This window comes from Callorhinus ursinus, unplaced genomic scaffold (genome assembly GCF_003265705.2).
Source record: "Callorhinus ursinus isolate GAN/ISIS: 27379988/994484 unplaced genomic scaffold, GSC_fseal_2.0 scaffold4, whole genome shotgun sequence".
In the NCBI taxonomy this organism is placed as follows: Eukaryota; Metazoa; Chordata; class Mammalia; order Carnivora; family Otariidae; genus Callorhinus; species Callorhinus ursinus.
Genome location: NW_027397066.1, coordinates 39722052 through 39742260, shown reverse-complemented (window position 1 = coordinate 39742260; position 20209 = coordinate 39722052). Strand labels below are relative to the sequence as shown.

The window sequence follows — 20209 nt, the reverse complement described above, 5'->3', positions numbered from 1 at the left end:
TGGGGCAGAATGATGAGGTGATGTTCACAACAAAGCCTGCCCCCACCACAAGCAAGACCCAGGAGCAAGCTCAAATTCTGGTAGAGAGACCAGGAAAAATGGAGAGCATGGTATATAGAGCTGTCTCCCAGATGGTTTTCAGGAGATCTGGTTGGATCAGTGAGATTGTCTAGAAGAGCCTCATGGTAGACCCTGTGATCAAGTTTGTTTGAGTGGGTTTCTGACCATTTCAATCTCTGACGAAGACACCAGCTGAGTTGGAACCTTCATTTCTCCTCATGAGCCCAGGGAAAAGAAACAGTCTCTGTTATCAATAGCAGAGGCCCCATATGGCCCAACGCATGTTTCTTGGTGTTACGAGGGTAGAAAGCTGAGGCACACACAACACACAGGGCCTTTCTGTAGGAGTTTCAGCTGCTCTGGGGACTGCTGTGGTGTCCCCTCTGCCACAGGTGTTAAGGGAACACAGAGCTGTTGCTGGCTGCTCTGAGCAGTGCCTCCCTAGGACCCTGGAGAACCATCTCTCCCTTCTGTTCTGTCCATCCACTGAAAGCTATCTTCCATCCTTCCTTATCCTCCTTATAATGGAAAAAAAAATTATCTTAAGTCTTGTCACAGTCTGTTTGCCACCTTCCTCCTCATCTTCCTGTTTAAACCGTACCCCCATCACAAAAACATACACACCTTTTAACGGAATTGTAGCCCATTCAAGGAGTTGGTCATACTCGTTATACTTGAGTATGAGTACTGTCGATTATATCTTTCTCCTTCCTTTCTCCTTCACCTTGACTCCTCCCACACCTCCCTGTCCGGTCCCATACTTCCCTTTTCACCTAGAGGAGCTGGATGGTATTGAAGAAAAGTGAGGACAAAGTATAGGCCTTGTAGTAATCGTTATGTATACTATTGATGTGGAAAACAAGATGGATAATACCTGGCAACATTTGGGAACATCTTCTTCAAAAATCTTTAAATTTTTCACCAAAACTTAACAAAAGGTTTTGTATAAAGCGTAAGGAAGGCAAAAAGTGAAGTAAAAATAGAAGAATCCACCCAGAATGCTTAAAGAGATCTTAATCTATAAAGCAGGAAATAGGAAGGGCAATGTGAAAATGCTATGTGCTCATTAGAATTGTTCCCTTTAGTTTTAATTTTTGGTTATATTTTCCAAGGGGATGGAGTGAAACTCCTAAGTACATTTTTTATTGATGTTGTTTTTATATTTCTGAACCATGGCTCAGTCACCTTTTAGGTGTATTACTGAATTGGCTTCCAGCCCCACAAAAAAATGAAGTTTCGTAATATGGTCCTTGAAGTGTTAGTACTGAGTGGGAGGACAGAACATTCTAGATTTATACTCCAATACGTAGAATCTAATTCTGTTTCTTCCACTAACTGTGTCCCTTGTCCTATCTGCGCATCCGTTTCCTTCTCTGTCCAGAGAGGGCAGTTTCGGATTTGATGATTTTTAATGTTTCTTGCACAAAAATTCTGTGATTTTTTTTGAAAATGTTGTTTGCTGGAGTCACCCACACAGTTGGGAATGAGGAACCAATAGCAGCTACCCTCAGAGATCTGGATGGAGATTACTGAGCTTTCTTATATAGGCCATCAGGTTGTCATTCACACACTTCTCTGAGGTTTTTAGAACAGGAAAATAGGTGGGGTTAACTCTGTGAGAAACATCTTGGGCGAGCTATGATTTCAGTTAAAAGATGTGTTTTTGTGACTGGAGTGTCGCTGAAGAACTGAAGGCTGTTTGGTCTGCTCCCTGCAGAAGCACAGCCATGATTCTTTCCACCTGTAAGTAAGATGGCTTCGTCCTTTATCTTCAGGGCTTGTTCTGGGCCCGTTACTTACTCTTGAACGGCAGAGGCAGGCACAAGGCTTGTGAAACTTTGAGGATAATTTCCCCAGGTGTTGTGACAGGGTTTTGTGTGTTATTCAAATGACCACCGTAGTGATGTAATTTTAGTAAATGCTCAGCGTGGAGAATGCAAAGGAAACAAAATAGTGTCCTTAAATCTATATGTGTGTATGGAAATGCAGTTTGAAAAGTGTTTGTTTTTAGGGCGATATTAAGTGTAAAGAGCTCAGAGCTGAAGGCTGGGAGACCAAGTTTTAGCTTCTGGATTTGCTGCAGCCTTGGTGGGTCACCTTTGGCAACTTCTTACGTCGGGTGCTTATCTGTAAAATGGTACCCTGTTTCTGCCCACCTCTCAACAAGATAGCATAAACAGTAGCTAAAAATGACACGTCCTTCATGATCTTAATTTTGGAGTTGCTTTGGAAGACTGTTCAGTTCCATGTGCAATTTTGAAAATGCTTATTAATTTAACTATGAGGGCCTTATGCATAAAATATCATTAAAAAATAAGAAAGGAAAATACTCTTTGATTTTAATTCTGAATGACTATAGAACCTAGTTTTAACAAAGCCCAGTCATATCAGATTAAAGTAATCAAAGACCAGCTAACAAAGTTTTTTACATTTCTGATTTTTAAGTGGCAATAGGAAAAACGGGTGGCAGTTTTTAAATGTCATCTGTTTAAGCCACATCACTTCACAGGACCCAACGCTTGTTGGTAGAATTTGTAAAACATAAACCAGGCTATTTCAGTTGTACTGACCTGAATATAACTTACAGTCTTGATCCACTCATCGACAGAATGGGGCTGCCTTGTATCAGAATTACAGGTGAACCAGGGCCAAGCGGCAAGAGCTATGAAGCAACAATTTCTGTCCCCACCATCCCCGACGGTAGAACGAAGATGAGCAGTGACTTAATAACCTTTTTATTAAAAGCTGTGCGAGCATCTGTTCTTCATTTCTCCTGAGGTCAGAACTAGAGAAAAGGCTATAAATTTTAACAAGAAAGATTTGATTATATAGAAAATAAATAACGGTGAGGGTTGAGACAGGATTAGGTTGCCCGAGGGATTAAATAAGAGACGACCTCTTGGCGGGACTATTTTGAGGGTCATTCTGGCCAGCCTTGAAGGGCGTGGATTTGATGAACATTAACCATCTCTTCCAGCTTCTGGTCATTTGTTCCATGTAAGAATCCCCTGTTTATTTCTGCCACCAAGCACCCGGACATATGGCTCTATCTGCTTCTGGGTAAAACACTGAAGTGTTTACCGTTGATAAGAGAAAGCCAAGAGATGTCTCCAGGTATATTACTGCTAATCAGAAAGTGTTTGTATGTGTTTGCCAGGCCAGAGTCATTTGCCAAATATGTTTGTTGTTCTAAGAGCTGTCATAGAAGTCTGGCCTGATAGGCTGCTGTAGGGCGGGAGGAGATCATGGAGGTGAGATATCGGTCATACTGAACCGTGGGGAGAGCCTGAGCGAGGTAGCAGAGCAATGCTCCAGTGAAGTTCAATTTGTGAAACATAATTGGGTATGGTCAAGGTTTCTACCCACTAACAGTGGCCCTGAGGACAGGTCCAGCCCCGTAGAGTTATTTAGAGGACAAAGCCCAGGAAGAACTAAGGGTTTGAAAAACTCACCTCTTCCTTCCTCTCCACTTCATTTTCACCTAATTTCTCTGCCTTTCTTTTCTTCCCAATTTATGAAGTAGAAGGGAAAAAAATTAACGATGTATATGAGTGATTCTTAAATCTTAGTGTGCCTGAAGTATCACAGGATACTGATAAAATGTCGATTTCCAGACTCACCTCCATAATTTGATCTGGGGGTGAGGTATGTACACCTGATCACATTGCCTTTCTAAGGCCCCTATTTTTTTTTTTTTTAAGATTTTATTTATTTGACAGAGAGACCCAGCGAGAGAAGGAACACAAGCAGGGGGAGTGGGTGAGGGAGAAGCAGGCTTCCTCTGGAGCAGGGAGCCCGATGTGGGGCTCGATCCCAGGACCCTGGGATCCATGACCCGAACCGAAGGGAGATGCTTAACCAACTGAGCCACCCAGGCACCCTTTTTTTTTTTTTTAATAAAAATTTATTTATTTGACAGAGAGGGACACAGCAAGAGAAGGGAACACAAGCAGGGGGAGTGGGAGAGGGAGAAGCAGGCCTCCCGCGGAGCAGGGAGCCTGATGCGGGGCTCGATCCCAGGACCCTGGGATAATGACTGGTGCCGAAGGCAGATGCTTAACGACTGAGCCACCCAGGCGCCCCTACTGAGGCCCCTATTTTTAAAGCCCCCTCTCATTCCTCCTTGTATTCGATTTCTGCACCAGCCCTACTAAGTTACTATCTTCTATCATTACCGTGATTATTAATATGGAGATAAAGAGGGTAGCTGCATGGCCACCTCTAAGACGGCCCCCACTGGTGCCCATCTCCCCGTGTTCACAGCCTTGTGCAATCCCTCTCCTCGTGTCTGAAGTGGACCGAGTAACTCACTTCTCATGAATAGAAGATGATAAAAGCAGTAGAGTGTTCTCCCCGAGATGAGGTTGTATGAAGACTGTGGCTTCTGACTTCGTGCTCTTGGGCTGTCTCCTGGATTACCGGCTGCCATGCTGTGGGCGTTCTCAGGTGGCCTGCGGAGGATCCCCATCATGAGGAATGAAGGCACGAAAGCTTGCCAACAGCCATGGAAGTGAACATGGACGTGGATCAACTCAACTCGACTACAATTTCATGAGCTTCATGAATTTCTTAACCTTTACCTACAGGCCCCCAGCTGAGCTATGCCTGGAGTCCTGACCCACAGAAACTGTGAGGTTAATAATGATTTGTTTCCAACAATAGATGACGAATTCGGTGGCAAAAGCAGGGAGAACCCCTGGGCCAAAATCAAACGTGGCCACTTCCACCACTATTTTGCCTCAGGCTGGAGTTTTCCCCTTTATCAAAAATAGAGAATTTCCTCCTGTTCCTATGGACGCTAGCAGATGTGTCTTTTGTTTTTGAATTATTTCGTTTTTATGTCCCTGCAACTGCCTCAAGTCTGTTGCAATAATGACGACGGTAGCCAGCATGGGTGACGGCGTCTGTGAGGTTTCCGTGTCTCCTGGCATGCTGACATTCCCCGCCGTGCCTCCGTGAAGCCCACCGGCCGGCAGCATCTGTACACCCCCTGCCCGCTGAGGGCCGGTGGTCACAGCTTCCGGCACAGTGCCAACCCCGCCAACAGGCCTTGTGTCTGACCACAAGCTGGCTCAATGTCTTGGGTGTGATATTTGTGAGCTCGTCATGAATTCTGAGGTCACAGACATCAGTCTTCTAGAAAATACTGCTCTGAGACCTGGGGGCAGGGAGGAGTTGTCTGCAAGGTGCCTGCCCAGTCCACCTCACACCAGCTCATTACTGGGAAGAAAGCAATATCCCTGCATAGAGCAAACAACGGCTGCAGGGCGCTGGACTGTTTGGTGCCTGAGGGTGTGCCCTGGCCAAGACTGAGAACAGATGTGCAGTCTTCAGGGAGGCTCTGCCTTCCCTCAGAGCATCCCTTACTCCCTGGACACTATCTCCCCTGCTGCCCAGCACCCCATCCAGCTCCTCAGGCTTCTAGAGTCTCCTCACTCCTTCCCCACACCCAGTGCCCCTTCAGGCCCCAGCCTGGCCAAGTACCATTTTTGTCTGCCACCAAATTTATCAGTTTACGGTCACATAAGCTAGGTACCTGTTTTCTGTTAGTGACCCATGAATTCCCCTAAAGTAGTTATTCCTCTTCCTTTAAGTTAAGACTCAAGATGATGTCAAAAAGCCAGTTTGGAGTTTAACATAGGGTTGTTAACTTATTTTGTCAACACATTCAAAAAGACTAACCTCTCTGGTGACCATCGTTCCTTAGAAGCAGGGACATTTTAACATCAAAAGGAAACACACTGGAGTGTTCGTCTAGCATTCCTCTTAGAGGAGTGTCTTTTTAATATCAAGAGGAAGTGTATAAACAAAACAAGGATAATTTAACAACTCAAATATATAAAGAGCATACACTCAGATATTAGTGTAAAGGATAGCTTTCTAAATTGAATAAACATTTCTATGAAAAACTCAGTGTCTTACTTCTTCCCTTCCTTCCTCCTTCCTTCCTTCCTTCCTTCCCCCCCGCCATAGGTGTGGGTTCTTGGTTTGGCAGGTGGAAAGGCTTCTCTGATACCCGACTCGGAGGTAGAATGTCGCGCTAAGCTGTGTGTCACTCCTCCCAGATGCCATCGGTTAAGTCGATTAAAATGTGTCTGATTTTAAAAGGCCCTTAAGAAACAGATCTCGTGGTGGGAATTTATGATCGTCACGAGGAAGTTTGGTCTTTCTGAGAATTTCTGGGAACAATGGCGCCTATCTTGTAGTGAACGTCGAGACTCCCTCATGAATCACCCAGAGCCATTTCCCCAAAGCCACGGGCTTTCGTCCACCGCCCGCCCCCCGCGCCCCCCTTCCCCCGCCGAGGCAGCTGGCACCAGAATTCCTCGTCTTAAAACCGCCACCTGGAGCGTGCGGGTCGGGCGACTAAACTGGCCTGGTCTTTGGTTCAGGACGGCTCTCGAAACCGAGCCAGTTATTCATGTCTTCAAATAAAAAGCAGCGGCCATCTGTCACTTCTGACCAAATTCAGGAGGGATAAAATTTCACTTGAGGCTGTAATTCAGAACGAAACAGTGACGTCGGAAATGCCAGGGGATGAAAGCGAGGTTTTGTCGACGTAAACCTCAAACCATGGGAAACGCAGCAAAGGCCCGGAGCTTCGCTTCGCGGAGGGGGCGGGGCCACGGCTTTGCGGCGGGCCGCGATTGGCGAGCGGGGCGGGAGGCGGCCTCCGGGTAGTGGGGCGTCTCACAGTCGCCCCCTTCCAGCGCCCCCTGGCGGAAGCCGGGTTCCCCCCCCCCCCGCCCCCGCCGTGGCCGCCCACCCCCGCCCGGAGGCGCCGGGAGCCTGGCGCGGGTGAGGGAAGAGGCAGCAAGCCTTCTCAGGAAAGAACGCGAACGCCCGCTGCAGCGAGAGAGGCTCGACTGCCTTACCCGAGAGATATGGGCCATTCCTAAAGGTCACAGGGATTATGCCAGGATGCGGTGCCCTTTTCCTAAGTTGCCGCGACCTGGTAGATAATTAAAGATCTTTGCGGGGGGAATAAGAAGCAGGTGAAGAGATCAGCGCGAGACGGAAGCGAGGGAGAGGAGGCTCCGGCTCCTTCCTGAGATAATCCTCAACCCTTCCAGCGGGCAAATAGTCACTGCCCGTCTCTGGGGCATTTTAGTCTCTCGGGCAGAGGCCTTTGATATGCGTGAGCTTCGGCCGAAACTGGGAATTTCCCAAAGGCACAGAAGAGTTTTCTCTCTGCGGGTCAATCAGCAGAGAATGGCTTCTGCAATCACTGGTTGCACGCGGAAGGGACTGTCCATTTGGTCACTGCCCTCGAAGACGTGTGTGAAGCGGTAGATCGAAAACGGCCACAAGTCTAATAATCACTGCTATCTGCTTTGGAGGGAATCGATATTTCAGTCTATAAATAAAGACGCCTAGTGGCTTGGAAAGTCATGCCAAATGAGGGAACACCAGGGAGCTGCTCGGCGTTCACAATTTTTTTTTTTTTCATTTACTCAACAATTATTTCTTGGGCAGCAACTTGCTGGGCAGAAGGGACGGAACTGTAAACAAGACAGAGGTTGGTTCCCAGCCACAGCTGCTCCTGGTCTTCGGGGGAGAAAAAAAACCCTTATCCTACTTAAATCAGTGGCAGCATAGGTCTGTACCTTTGCTATTGAATCAGGAAAAAATAAGTATTTTTTAAAATACTTCTTCCTAAATCACAGTGGGCAGAAGAGAGCAGAGGTCACCCAGGGGATATTGTGGGGTTTATGATCCACTCTGCTGGCATGTAGTCCTACAGGTGAGTAGGGGAAGGCCTTTTCCTCCTAGTGCCCACAAAGCTTTCCCCGCCTGCTGACTGATACCAGCAATTCCTTCCGGAAAGTTCTATGTATTTAAATGTAAGGTATTATGATAGGTAATTTTATGGGTCAAGTTGGCTGAGTCATATTACCCAGAATATTGCCCAGATGTTTGATCAACATAGTTCTGGATGTTTCTGTGAAGGGGTTTGGGAGATGAGGATTTAAAGATTTTATTATTTGAGAGAGAGAGAACAAGCAGGGGTGGAAGGGTAGAGGGGGGAGAGAGAGAGAGAGAAGCAGACTCCCCACTGAGCAGGGAACCTGACGTGGGGCTCCATCCCAGAACCCTGGAATCATGACCCAACCCAAGGCAGGTGCTTAACCAACTGAGCCACCCAGGTGCTGCGGGGGATGAAGATTTATTTAAATCAGTGGTCTTTGAGTAAAACAGACTACTGTCCACGATGTGGGTGGGCTTTATCCAATCAGTTGAAGGCCTTAAGAGAACAGAGACAGACCTCACCTGAGCAAGAGGAATTCCACCAGCAGACTGCCCTTCAACTCGAACACAGCTCTTCCCTGAGTCTCCAGCCTGCCAGCCCACCCCATTAGCTTTTGAACTTGCCAGTCCCCACGATCATGTGAACCAATTCCTTAAAAATTAATCTTTCTGTTCACTTTAATATAGGTATCATGCTTACAAACATGAAAATGCCTTTAAAAGAAGGACTGTAGTACATGTTTACTGTTATATCTGTTTATGATATCATTGATATCTTAGCAAGAATAAGTTTCAGAGCCTCTCCTGAGAGCTGTTTGGATGCTAGGGAGGGAGCGCCCTTTTGAGTCCTGAAATGGAGGGAATATTTGCCTTTGTGTCAGGGGTGGAGAGTGGGCTCAGGACAAGGGAGCTGGGGGCTGAAGATCAGCTTTGGCTTGCTTGGCCTTATTCCCTTGTGCTGTCTTCAGAGGGAGAATCACATCTACTTCTGTTTACCTTAAACATAGCCTGTGAGTTCCTAAAAATACTTGAATGAGTTCTAGGGACTGGGTGAGGGAACAGGTTGAGAATTAAATGAGTAATATCTATGTTTGAGGTGCTTCACCTCTGCTGTCTTATTTAATCTTCTAATCCATAAGGATTGTCTCGTTATGCTCCCTGACTCTGAGCCAAAGTCTCTGGGCTTGAATTTTGACTCAGCGGCTTTTTTTTTTTTAAGATTTTATTTATTTATTTGAGAGAGAGAATGAGAGAGAGAGAGAGAGAGCGTGAGGGGGGAAGGGTCAGAGGGAGAAGCAGACTCCCCGCCAGGCAGGGAGCCCGACATGGGACTCGATCCCGGGACTCCAGGATCATGACCCGAGCTGAAGGCAGTCACTCAACCAAATGAGCCACCCAGATGCCCCGACTCAGCGGCTTTTTAATTCTGTGACTTTGGACAAATTACTGAACCTCTCTCCTAGTCTTTTTACTCTGTAAAATGGGGTAATAGGACCGATTTCAGTGTTTAGGGAGTAAATTAGTATAGTGTATGAGATCTTAGTATAGTGCCTGCTTATAGTAAGGGCTATGTTGGGGAACTGCCTCACCTAGCAGATAGGTTTCATTCCTGTATTTTCCAGATAAGGCTGCTGAGTGATTGCCCAGAATCACATTGTTGCCACAAGAAAATGGAGCCATGATTTGACTGCAAGTTGGTCTGACACCAAAACCCACTCAAAACCCCATGTGCTGTCCTAATATGGAAAAAATCCTTGAACACCAGAGAAGGTTTCACTATTTCATTTAATATCTTCATGGACTGATGCTTGATTTTGGATAACTTGCTTCTTTATTTAATGTTTCTGGGACAGCGGGTTAGGCTTATGACCTATAAGTACTAGCCAAAGATCCGGAAGCTCTTCTCTTCAACTTTGCTGTTCTACTTAGTTAAAAGGTTGTGGTCAGCCTAACTTGTTCTGTGGCCAGCATCGTGCTGTGAGATGTCCTGTGGTAGAATGAGCTACTGAAAAGTAGAACCCAGGTGTGATGTGGTGGTGTGGGGGTATTGGCCGATTTATTGAGTTCTCCCTGTGTGCCAGGCACCCATGCTGGATGCTCTGGAGAAGCGCTGAAATTGAAGAGCTTACAATGGAGCTCAGTGGTTCTCAAAATCAAGGGATTTTTGCACACTGCTCCCCAACCCCTCTACCCCCCTGCCGCCCCAGGGACATTTGACAATGCCTGGGAGTTTTTTGGTTTTCACGACTGAGAAGAGGAGGTGGGTGTGAAGGGGGGGTGAGGAGTTGCTGCTGACACTTGGTCATGGAGGTGCTGCTAAACATCCTACAATGCACAAGACAGAGGCCCCCAGCCCCCTAAGAATCATCCAATCTAAAATGTCAGTTGTGGTGTGATTGAGAAATCCTGTGAGCGATGGAGCCTATGCAAAGATGGTCATTTAAATGGCCATCTAGGGGCGCCTAGGTAGCTCAGTCGTTAAGGGTCTGTCTTCTGCTCAAGTCATGATCCCAGCGGCCAGGGATCGAGACCCGCATCCGGCTCCCTGCTCAGCGAGAGGCCTGCTTCTCCCTCTCCTACTCCCCCTGCTTGTGTTCCCTCTCTCACTGTGTCTCTCTCTGTCAAATAAATAAATAAAATCTTAAAAAACAATAAATGGCTATCTAACATGGTGCCCAGTTACGAGCCACAGGACAGGACAGATCACCTGCGCTCTGGGAGCCCAGAGGACCATTAGATGGGAGTGAGTTGCAGTGGAAGTCCTTTTCAGGCTGGATGTAGGAGTGTTCAGGATGTCTATGAGAGCAGAGCAAGTGGAGGGAGCTGGTGCAAGAGGAATGGTGAACACGGAGAGTTGGAGAGGAGTTGGCCGGGTTATGAAAGGCAATGAACATAAGGGAGGGTATCATCTTGACGCCATATGTAGTTGGGAGTCTTTTTAGGAGCTGAGGATGGAGAGTCGTTGGATGAGACAGACTTTCAGGGAAATGAACTTAGAGGACGGATTGAAGGAGGGCTCAGAGGCTGGTACTTTGACCAGGTCATTCAGTCACTGAGTGAACACTGTGCCCAGAGGTTGGGAGTAGAGACTCTGGAGTCAGGCTGCCGGGTCCGATCCTGGCTGTCAACTTAAAAGCCCTTTGAGTCTCAGCAGGGAGGGTCCCCTCCGTGGTCAGAGTCTTCATCTGTAAAGCAGCACCTACTTTACACGGTTAAATGAGGATTAAATGAGTTACCACAGAAATGCCAGTGGGCTGCTGAGGGTTTGGATGAGATTGGTAGCAGGGGAGAGAAGAAGGAAATAGCCGAACAATTTGAACAGATTCATGGCAGAATGGATATAAGGGATGGGGCTCGGGTAGAATCCAAGATTTCTGTGGTGGAATCATACTCAGACTTGGGAAGATTAGAAAAGGGAACCAGTTTGTGTGGTTTTCTTTTTCTGTTTTCTTATGAATACAGTATTTATTTGTCTTCCTTCTGTCAAATGCTGAGCCACCCACTTTCCCCAGGCTGCCTGGGGAGGTATAGGAAAAGGAACATACCGGCAGACGAGACACGGGAGAAAGACCTATGGGAGGTGGAGACGGCTCCATCACATGGCGAAGAGGATGAGGAAGGCCACCATGGGGCAAAAGAGCCCGCTGACTGCAGAGAGGGCAAAGCCCAGCATGGCGTAGGAGAAGAGCTGTTGCTTCAGAGAGGGATTCCTGGCATAACCAATACGAGGCTCCCAAACATCGTCCCAATTCCAGCCCCCGAGCCATCCACTCCTCTCATGGCAGCCCCAGTCCATTGCACTTGGCTGCTGTGTCCGTGTCCCTCGAAACAGCGCTGGTTCGGAAGCTGTGGTTGGGATAATTGAGGTCGAGGGACGTGGGGCTGCCGAGCTGCTGAGGCTCTCATCTGTCGGCGTCTCCGGTGGTTTTAGCACCGTTACCAACAGTGATCGGCTCAACAGCTGAGAGGTGCTCCTGACCAAGAAGGGGGTGGAGAGGAACTTTGCACAGGTGTCCATTTTCAGGGGAGGAGGGGCCGTGGCAGGAGGGCTGCTCTCAGTGCAGAGAAGACAGAGAGGGGTGTGGGGAGGGCTAGGGTAGTTTTCTTATTGGGGCTCATGAGGAGGATGAGCATTCTGGTTGGACGAAATGTTAGCCAGTGGCTGAATTAGAGAAATAAAAAGCCTCTTGCAACTATCACTAAAAATCGCTTACGTGTAAAAAGTTCTCAGTCCTGGAATACATACTTAGATACTATCTAACCACAGGCCTACCTGATTTTTTGGAGGTTTTCCTCTTTTTAACCTATAAGTTTTAGTTTTGAAAAATTTCAAGCATTTGGAAAAATATAGAGAACAATATAACATGCTAATGATTATTCAAGACCATTATAGACACTTCTTGGCCTTGACGATATTAAATGGTTTTAGTTTATCTTAGAACATGAGGCCATAGATGGTCATCCTTCACCTTGATGGACTGTCTTACAGAGGTTTGTAGACTGACTACAGAGTTTGCTCTGCTCTGGCCGTAATTGGCTACATTGTTCTCATTTTCAGTATCTAATGAGACTTCCTACTACATAGGCACTCAAGGTCTTATCCTCCCTTATTTCAAGGACCTTCATAATTTAATCCTACATCTCCACTCTTACTGTTCACTGCTTCCTATTGTACCTACTTATTCCGTCCCCAAATATAATTTTCATTTTCTCATTAGGGCTGAGGAGCCTCCAGGCTGTTTTCCACAGTGCTGCACCAATTCACATTCCCACCTAACAGTGCACGAGGGTTCCCTTTTTCCACATCCTTGATAACACTTGTTATTTCTTGTCTTTTTGATAATAGTCATTCTGACAGGTATGATGTGATATCTCTTTGTAGTTTTGATTTGTACTCCCCTGGTGGTTAGTGATGTTGAGAGCATCTTTTTCATGTGTCTTTGGAAAAATGCCTATTAGATCCTCTGCCAATTTTTAAATCGGATTATGTGGGGGTTTTTTGGTGTTGAGTTATACGAGTTCTTTATATATTTTGGATATTAACCCCTTATCCAGTATATCATTTACAAATATCTTCTCCCATTCAGTAGGTTGCTGTTTTATTTTGTTGATGGTTTCCTTTGTTGTGCAAAAGCTTTTTAGTTTGATGTAGTCCCAGTGATTTACTTTTACCCTTTTTTGGTCCATTCCTGAGATCATATGACCCAGTAATTCTACTTCTGAGTATTTACCTGAAGAAAACAAAGCCACTGATTTGAAGAGATATATGCACCCCTATGTTCATTGCAGCATTATTTACAATAGCCAAGATATGGAAGCAGCCCCAGTGTCCATAGATAGGTGACTGGATAAAGAAGATGTGGTACACACACACACACACACACACACACACACACACACACACAATGGGATATTACTCAGCCACGAGAAAGAATGAAATCTTGCTGTTCACAACAACATGGGTGGACCTAGAGGGTATCATGCTAAGTGAAATAAGTCAGACAGAAAAGACAAATATCGTATGATTTCACTTACATGTAGAATCTAAAAAACAAAACAAATGAAAAAACAAGAACAGAAACAGACTCATAAATACAGAGAACAAACTAGTAGTTGCCGGAAGAGAGAGAGATGGGGGCATAGGCAAAATAGGGGAAGGGGATTAAAAAGTACAAACTTTCAGTTATAAAATAATTCACAGGGATGAAAAGTATAGTCAATAAAATTGTAATAACCCTGTACGGTGACGGATGGTAACTACACTTATTGTGGTGAATATTACATAGTGTATGTGATTGTTGAATCACTATGTTGTATACCTGAAATGAATATAATATTTTACGTCAACTATAATTCAGTTTAAAAAATATTTTAAAAAATAGAAGGTTGACATCTGGAGGGGAGAGTGGTCTAGCCAAGATGAAAGCAAAGAAACTTCAGGAAGAGCAGGCCTGGTGTGTCTCAGAAGCAGGAGGAAGGTAGTGTGGCTGGGTGACACAAGCAAGGCCATGTTGGACAGGAATGAGAGGCAACAGGAGGCCAGATCATGGAGGGTTTTATAGGCTAGTGTGAGAAATTTAGCTATAACTGTTAATGAAATGGGGAGCCATTGTGGGATTTGGAGACAAGGAGCAACATGACCCAACTTGGGGTTTACCTTAATTACTCTGGCTGCTATGCTGAGAAGAGACTATAGGGAGTTTAGGGTAGAAGCAGGAAGTAGTCAGCAGGCTGTTGGTATCATCCAGATGAATCATGGTAGCTTAGACCATGGTAAGAACAGAGGGTGGGGAAAGCAGTAAGATTCTGTGTGTGTGTGTGTGTGTGTGTGTGTGTGTGTGTGTGTGAGAGAGAGAGAGAGAGAGAGAGAGAGAGAGAGAGAGAGTTTTAACATGGTGAAATATATATAACGTAAAGTTTACCATTTTAACTCTCTGTAAGTGTATAGTCCAGTGGCATTAAGTACATTTGAATTACCATACAACCATCCCCCCACTATCCATCTCCAGACCATTTTCATCATCCCAAACTGAAACTCTTGGATACATTTTTAAGGCAGAATCAGCATGCTTTCTGACAGATTGGACTGGGGTGTGAGAGAGAGAGAAGAGTCAAAGACAACTCCAAGATCATTGACCTGAGCCACTGGAAAAATGGAATTGCTATTGACAAAATGGAGAGGATGGGTAGAGCAAGTCTGGGTAGAAAGGAAGAGAAGGAGTTCAGATTTCTTCATGTGAATTGGAGGTGTCCACTAGACACCCAAGTGGAGAATTTGAGACTGCATTTGGGTATGCAAGTCTGGAATGCGCTGGAACTGGTTAGAGGTATACGTTTGGATGTCATTGGCAGATAGATTGTTTTTAAGACACAGAAAGGAATGAGATAATCAAAGGAGTGAATGAGACAGAGAAGAGATCAAAAGCTTTGGAGCCAGCTATCATTAGCCCCAGCCTGAGAGGGTAGGGAGGAAGAGAAGTGGCAAAAGAGACCAAGAAGAAAGAAAATCAAGAGAAGAGTCTTGAATGCTGCTGACAGGTCAGGTAAGCTAAGGACATAGAATTAAGCATGGGATAGAGTGGTACATAGGTCATTGGTGACCCTAACAAGAGCAGTTTGGGGGAAGTGGTAGGGACAGAAGCTTAACTAGAATGGGTTAAGAGAAAAAGAGAGAAGAATTGGAAGCAGCAAGTAAAGATGATTCATTTCTAGATTTTACTCTAAAAGGGGAGCAAAGCTGATCAAGGAAATAATATCAAGAGTAGTTTCTTTTATTTTTAATGAGGGAAGTAACAGCATATCTGTATGCTAATGGCAATGATCCAGTGGAGAGGGGAATGGTGATACAAGAGAGGGAAGGAGTATTTTTAAAATTTTGAATTTGAATACCTCTACATGAGGCCACAGCATTTTTGCCACATTCTAAACCATACTCTGACCCACTTCACTCATTTGTGTAACCTACATTTGACTTTGCATCTCTTGGCCTGGATAGATACAGATCTATATGGGACTCTAAAACAACATTGGAATCGATTGGCAAGAATGTAAATTAGACCCAGTCCTGCTAAAGCAGACAGAGCCCCTAAGTGCTAATGTACCCTCATTCTCAGGAGTGTTTTGGCCGCTTGTTCATGCAGATACCAGAAAACTGACAAAAGCAGTTGAAATCCCCAAACCTAATAATACACAGTATAATGTAGATTTGGGGGGCTCAGTAATTTATTTTATTTTAGCGTCTAGAAATCTACTTAACTCTCACTTTCCTGGTCCTTTTGGACCTAGGGATGGTGACAGTTCTACTATTGGACCCAGTTTCCCTTACCCCCTTATCCACACCTTTGTAATTAGTCCCTTTGTGTATGAACCCTTTTAAAATTATTCTAATTTAAATATGTCATGTTTCATACTGGAACCCTGACTGATACAGTTATTGGTATCAGAAGTGGCTCCAGGAAACAGAGTCAAAATTGGACCTGAGATTTATTTGGTCATATAATTAGAGTTCCAAGGAAGCCTTACTGCTGGGGGAAATAACTCAATTATCAATTACTCAAATTATCATTGGTGGCAGCCTGGAATGAAGGGCAAAATGCTAGCTGTAAGGAGCTCCTGTAAAGTCTCAGGATGAAAATCATAGCACAATCCCCCAGGAATTAGGAGTAATGCCTTGACACTGTGCTGATAATTATTTTTAATTTGAAAAGTGCCTGCTGGCTTGCTACTGGTGAAGACTGAATGGTCAACCATGGATCATGAAATATTTATGTGATTCAAACACCTGTCTTAAGCTGAATGTTATCTGATTCAATGAACCATAAAATTAGGCATGAATAGCAGTAATCCATCATAATATGGAAGCAGTATATTTGAAAGTAGGCCCCAGAAGATCCAGAAGGCTCAAGATAGCTTCATGAGCAGGTGACTTATATTCACATAATACCTGTTCTTTCTGCTTCTCCTTCAGCTCACATGAGAGGCCTTCAGAAGGGACTCTGGTGACAGAAGGCATCTATGATCACCACCTTAGGACTCAGGACAGCTGTAGATGTGGGGATTGTAGCAGCTGTGTTTTATGTTACTCTTCTTTTCTCCTTTCTTTCCCTACCTACTTGAAGTGTCCTGATGGTTAATGCACTAAGTTTCAGGTGGAAGTATGACCACACTGACATCACCTGGTGGTAACATGATGGCTGATGAAAACTCCGTTGCATCCCCTGTTCTGGGGGCACAGAGTGGATGCTGAGGGGTAGACTGTAGCGGGTGTCTTCTGTTTGTACCCCTCTTCTATTTTCATGGGACTTTAGAGATGATGTCTAATTTAATCTTCTCAACAACCCTATAGTAATAATAGGTCTTCTGGATTACCCTCGTCCGATATATCTGGCATTGTTCTGGGTGCTTTCTGGGAATCCATTCAATTAATCCTCCCAGTAGCCTTACATGCCAAGTATCCAATTATTCCCATTTTACAGACGAGGAAACTTAAGTATAGAACAGTCCAGTAACTTCCCCAAACCCACTAAGTTAGAGATTAACTTCTGCCTCGTAAGGCTTCTCAGAGGGGTTAGGTATGATTATCCTGTTTTTTGCAGATAGGAAAACGAAGACTTAGAGAAGTAAAGGGACTCATCCAAGATATAGTCACCTGCACAGTGAGGATTCAAACCCAGGTCTTTCTAACCTCAGAACTCATGTCTGACATGCTCTCTGCTTCCCTAATGCTTCATCGTCAAGTGTCATGATGAGAAAGAGCTGACTGGGAAACCCAGGTTCTATGAACATAAAGTATTAAGTAGTAAAATATTTAAAATATTAAAATATTTTAAAAAGAAATGTGATGGACCTAATTCAAAATCCCTGCTACCAGATTTCCTAGGAGAACGTTGCTTTTGGAATCATGTACGTTGTGTTTGTACATTTATTAGCTGACATTAGCCCTGATCAAGGTGAAGTAGAATAGAGTGGTCATTTGTCATTCACAGACTGAGGAAATGCATAAACCAGACCTGGGGAGAAGAGCCTGAGAAGGGAAACCACACTGGCCAGGGTGCCAGTAACTTCTTTGTGCTTTCAAGACAGTTTCACAAATTTGTCTGCCACAAATAAAGGAGGGCAGAATCAAGACCTAGCATACGCTTTATCATTCCTATTGCTCCTTGGGAATTTCCCTTGGGAATTTCCTCCTTTGGACTAGCACCACCGGCGTCATCTAGCCAATGTCATACACTTACGGCTCTCTCCAATGATTTGCTTTTCAGATAACAGCATCCAGTCGATTTTCTGTTGTTGTTGCTGCTGTTCCATGCAGAAGAGGTAAGTCTACTACTGAGGGCAACTTCTTGGAAAGTCATTCATTCAGTTACTTTATTGTCTATTGTGTCTCCGTGGCTCCTTGATTCTGCCCTTCCCTTTGCCGGGGAAACCCTTCTCCCATTTCCTCCTTACTGCGTGTCCACTGATCTAAAGGTCTTCCTTCAGAAATTTCAGGTCTTCCACCATCTGTCCTGGATCCCTTTGGCATGAATTGCTCCTTCCATTACGTTCCCACAGCATGTGGCTTGGGTCTGTATTTAATATTTATTTTGTGTATGCTGTTTACTTTTCTGTGTTCTGCTCAATAATTTTTGCCCTTTAAGGGCAAGAATCCTGTCTTATTTATTAGAATATCTCCCCCCCCCCAATGATCAGGGTCTCTTGCACTTTGATGCCCAGCAAAAGATTGTGTAGAATGAATGCAAGGTACCACGATAATAGGAACAGTTAGCATTTAATGGCAGTGTCCTCTGTGTAAGACTGTGCTAAAAGATTTGCGTTTATTAGCTCAAGTAACTCCCCAAAACACCTATGGTTTTTATAATCTCCATCTTACAGATGAGGGAATTGAGGCTTAGAGAGGTTCTATTGCTTCCCCAAGGCCACACTGTGAAATGGTAGAGTTGGGATTCAAACTCATGTTCTTAATCACTATACCATGTCTACTTATAACAACAGATACCGTCAAACGAGGTATGCATGTAAAATGATAAACACTGTGCCTGACGCAGAGTGAGTTTTTCATTATCATGATCATTATTTTATCACCTGAATATGCACCAGGTTTGGTTTGGGCATGGGACATATGTTTCTTCAGTTTTATTCCATAACAACTCCATTTGCTCTTAGCATCTCTAGCTCCTCCATAAGGAAAATGCAGTTCTGGGAGGTAGTAACTTGCCCGTGGAAAGTCTTCTAGGTAAGAAAGAAGTCAGAAAGAGACCTGGAGCTTCCTACTAGTTTCGCGAATATCTGGTGAATGCTTGGATAACCTGAATTCAGATCATAATTGGTAACATGGTTGTTTTTCAATCTCAGACAAGTCAGAGCACAAATAAGCCTGAGCAAAGATGAAGAATTTTCAGAAAAATACACCCAGCGTCGCAGGCTGTGGTTCAGGGAATTGCCAAGCAAGAAGCAAGTGAGTATCATCTTGATGAGGGAGAAGTAACAGAGGAAGCTTGTGTTTTTAGGGTCTACGCTCCTCGAGGTACTGTTTGCTGCCATGCCCAGAATCTAGTGTCCTGCTCGGCATGTAACAAGTGCTTAATAAACGTTTAGTGAATGAATGCCTTAGAAGAGAGAGAGAGAGAGAGAGAGAGAGAGAGAGAGAGAGAGAGAGAGAAAGACCAGTTAAAATAGCCTACTCTGCTATGTTTTGGCACAACTTGAAACCAGACAGTGAATGGGGAAAAATGTATTCTGGCTACTGCCATTTTGAACCCAGGAGTAATTTTCAGTTCAGTGTTGGAGGAAACAGTGTTCTTAAGAAGTATGATAAACCCAAACACAGTTTATAGCGTGTGAAAGGGAAGGGCTGTTTATCTTTTTTCGAGAGAGAAAAACCCATAAAACAAAGTGAAACTATTGGGGTGGAAATCAGATTTCAAGACTTGTGGCTTAAAAAACATCCAGGGGCACCTGGCTGGCTCAGTCCGTGGAGCATGCGACTCTTGATCTCAGGGTCATGAGTTCGAGCCCTGTGTTGAGCACAGAGCTATTGTAAAAAAGAAAAGAGAAACATCCAGTGCGATGCTGGCAAGAGAATTTGTGATCTTGACAACTTACAAAATGATGAATGGGTTGCTGAATTCAAAAGTTGTTTTATGGTCATTTCCTATGTTTATCCCACTCTGGTTTTTGCTTTGGTGCAGCCAGACGGGCGAACTGGGGCAGCGGGGAAATGTACTCTATCCCTATTCTTTTTTTAGTGCAGATTACTAAAACAATAGTACAACAAATCATTCCTTGGTTTTTACAGTCCAACAGAGACCACATGCAACCATCAAAACGCAAGCCACTGCCTCCCCTCCCACCCTCTGAGGTTACTGAAGAGAGGATCCAAGTAAAGGCGCTGTATGATTTTCTGCCCAGAGAGCCGTGTGATTTAGCATTAAAGAGATCAGAGGAGTACCTGATATTGGAGAAATATAACCCTCACTGGTGGAAGGCAAGAGACCGTTTGGGGTAAGACTGGTGCCACGGTCCTCATCAAATTCCTCTTTGTTTATCCTCTGAAGACTTCTGAAGCGTAAAATCTGTTTTGTGGCTCATTTCCTCTAGGTTTAGAATTCTTCCTTCTGCGTGGAGCAGAACCTGTCCTCACATGTCCTATCTGTTTGAGAGAGCATTACAGTCCCGCAACTTCAGGCAGTCACAGAACTGCATGTACCTGGCTTCACATCCCGATGCTGTCACTTACTATTGTGTGTCCTTTGGCAGGTCACTTACCCTGAGTTTCCCTCCCTCCCTTCCTCCCTTCCTCCCTTCCTCCCTCCCTCCTTCCTTCCTTCCCTCCTTCCTTCCTTCCTTCCTTCCTTCCTTCCTTCCTTCCTTCCTTCCTTTTTTATTGAGGTATAATTGA

General features: G+C 44.8%; 1 protein-coding gene across 7 annotated transcripts in view; it reads left to right on the top strand.

Annotated features, from left to right (window-relative positions):
• The first annotated feature begins 1631 nt into the window (after positions 1 to 1631).
• The window catches only part of TXK (TXK tyrosine kinase), a 58862-nt gene continuing 40284 nt past the window's right edge, over positions 1632 to 20209 (top strand). Inside the window, exons 1-5 of one of the 7 annotated variants that reach the window (XM_073891631.1) lie at positions 1633 to 1803; positions 17571 to 17625; positions 17791 to 18544; positions 18664 to 18766; positions 19607 to 19812. In XM_073891631.1, the coding sequence (XP_073747732.1) occupies positions 19622 to 19812 (191 nt within the window). In that variant the 5' untranslated portion in view covers positions 1633 to 1803; positions 17571 to 17625; positions 17791 to 18544; positions 18664 to 18766; positions 19607 to 19621. Of the gene's footprint in view, positions 1804 to 6716; positions 7580 to 7640; positions 7660 to 16963; positions 16983 to 17356; positions 17626 to 17790; positions 18545 to 18663; positions 18767 to 19606; positions 19813 to 20209 lie in introns of those variants that run through there. The other 6 variants (XM_025886922.2, XM_073891630.1, XM_073891627.1 and 3 more) reach the window with 6 other exon arrangements.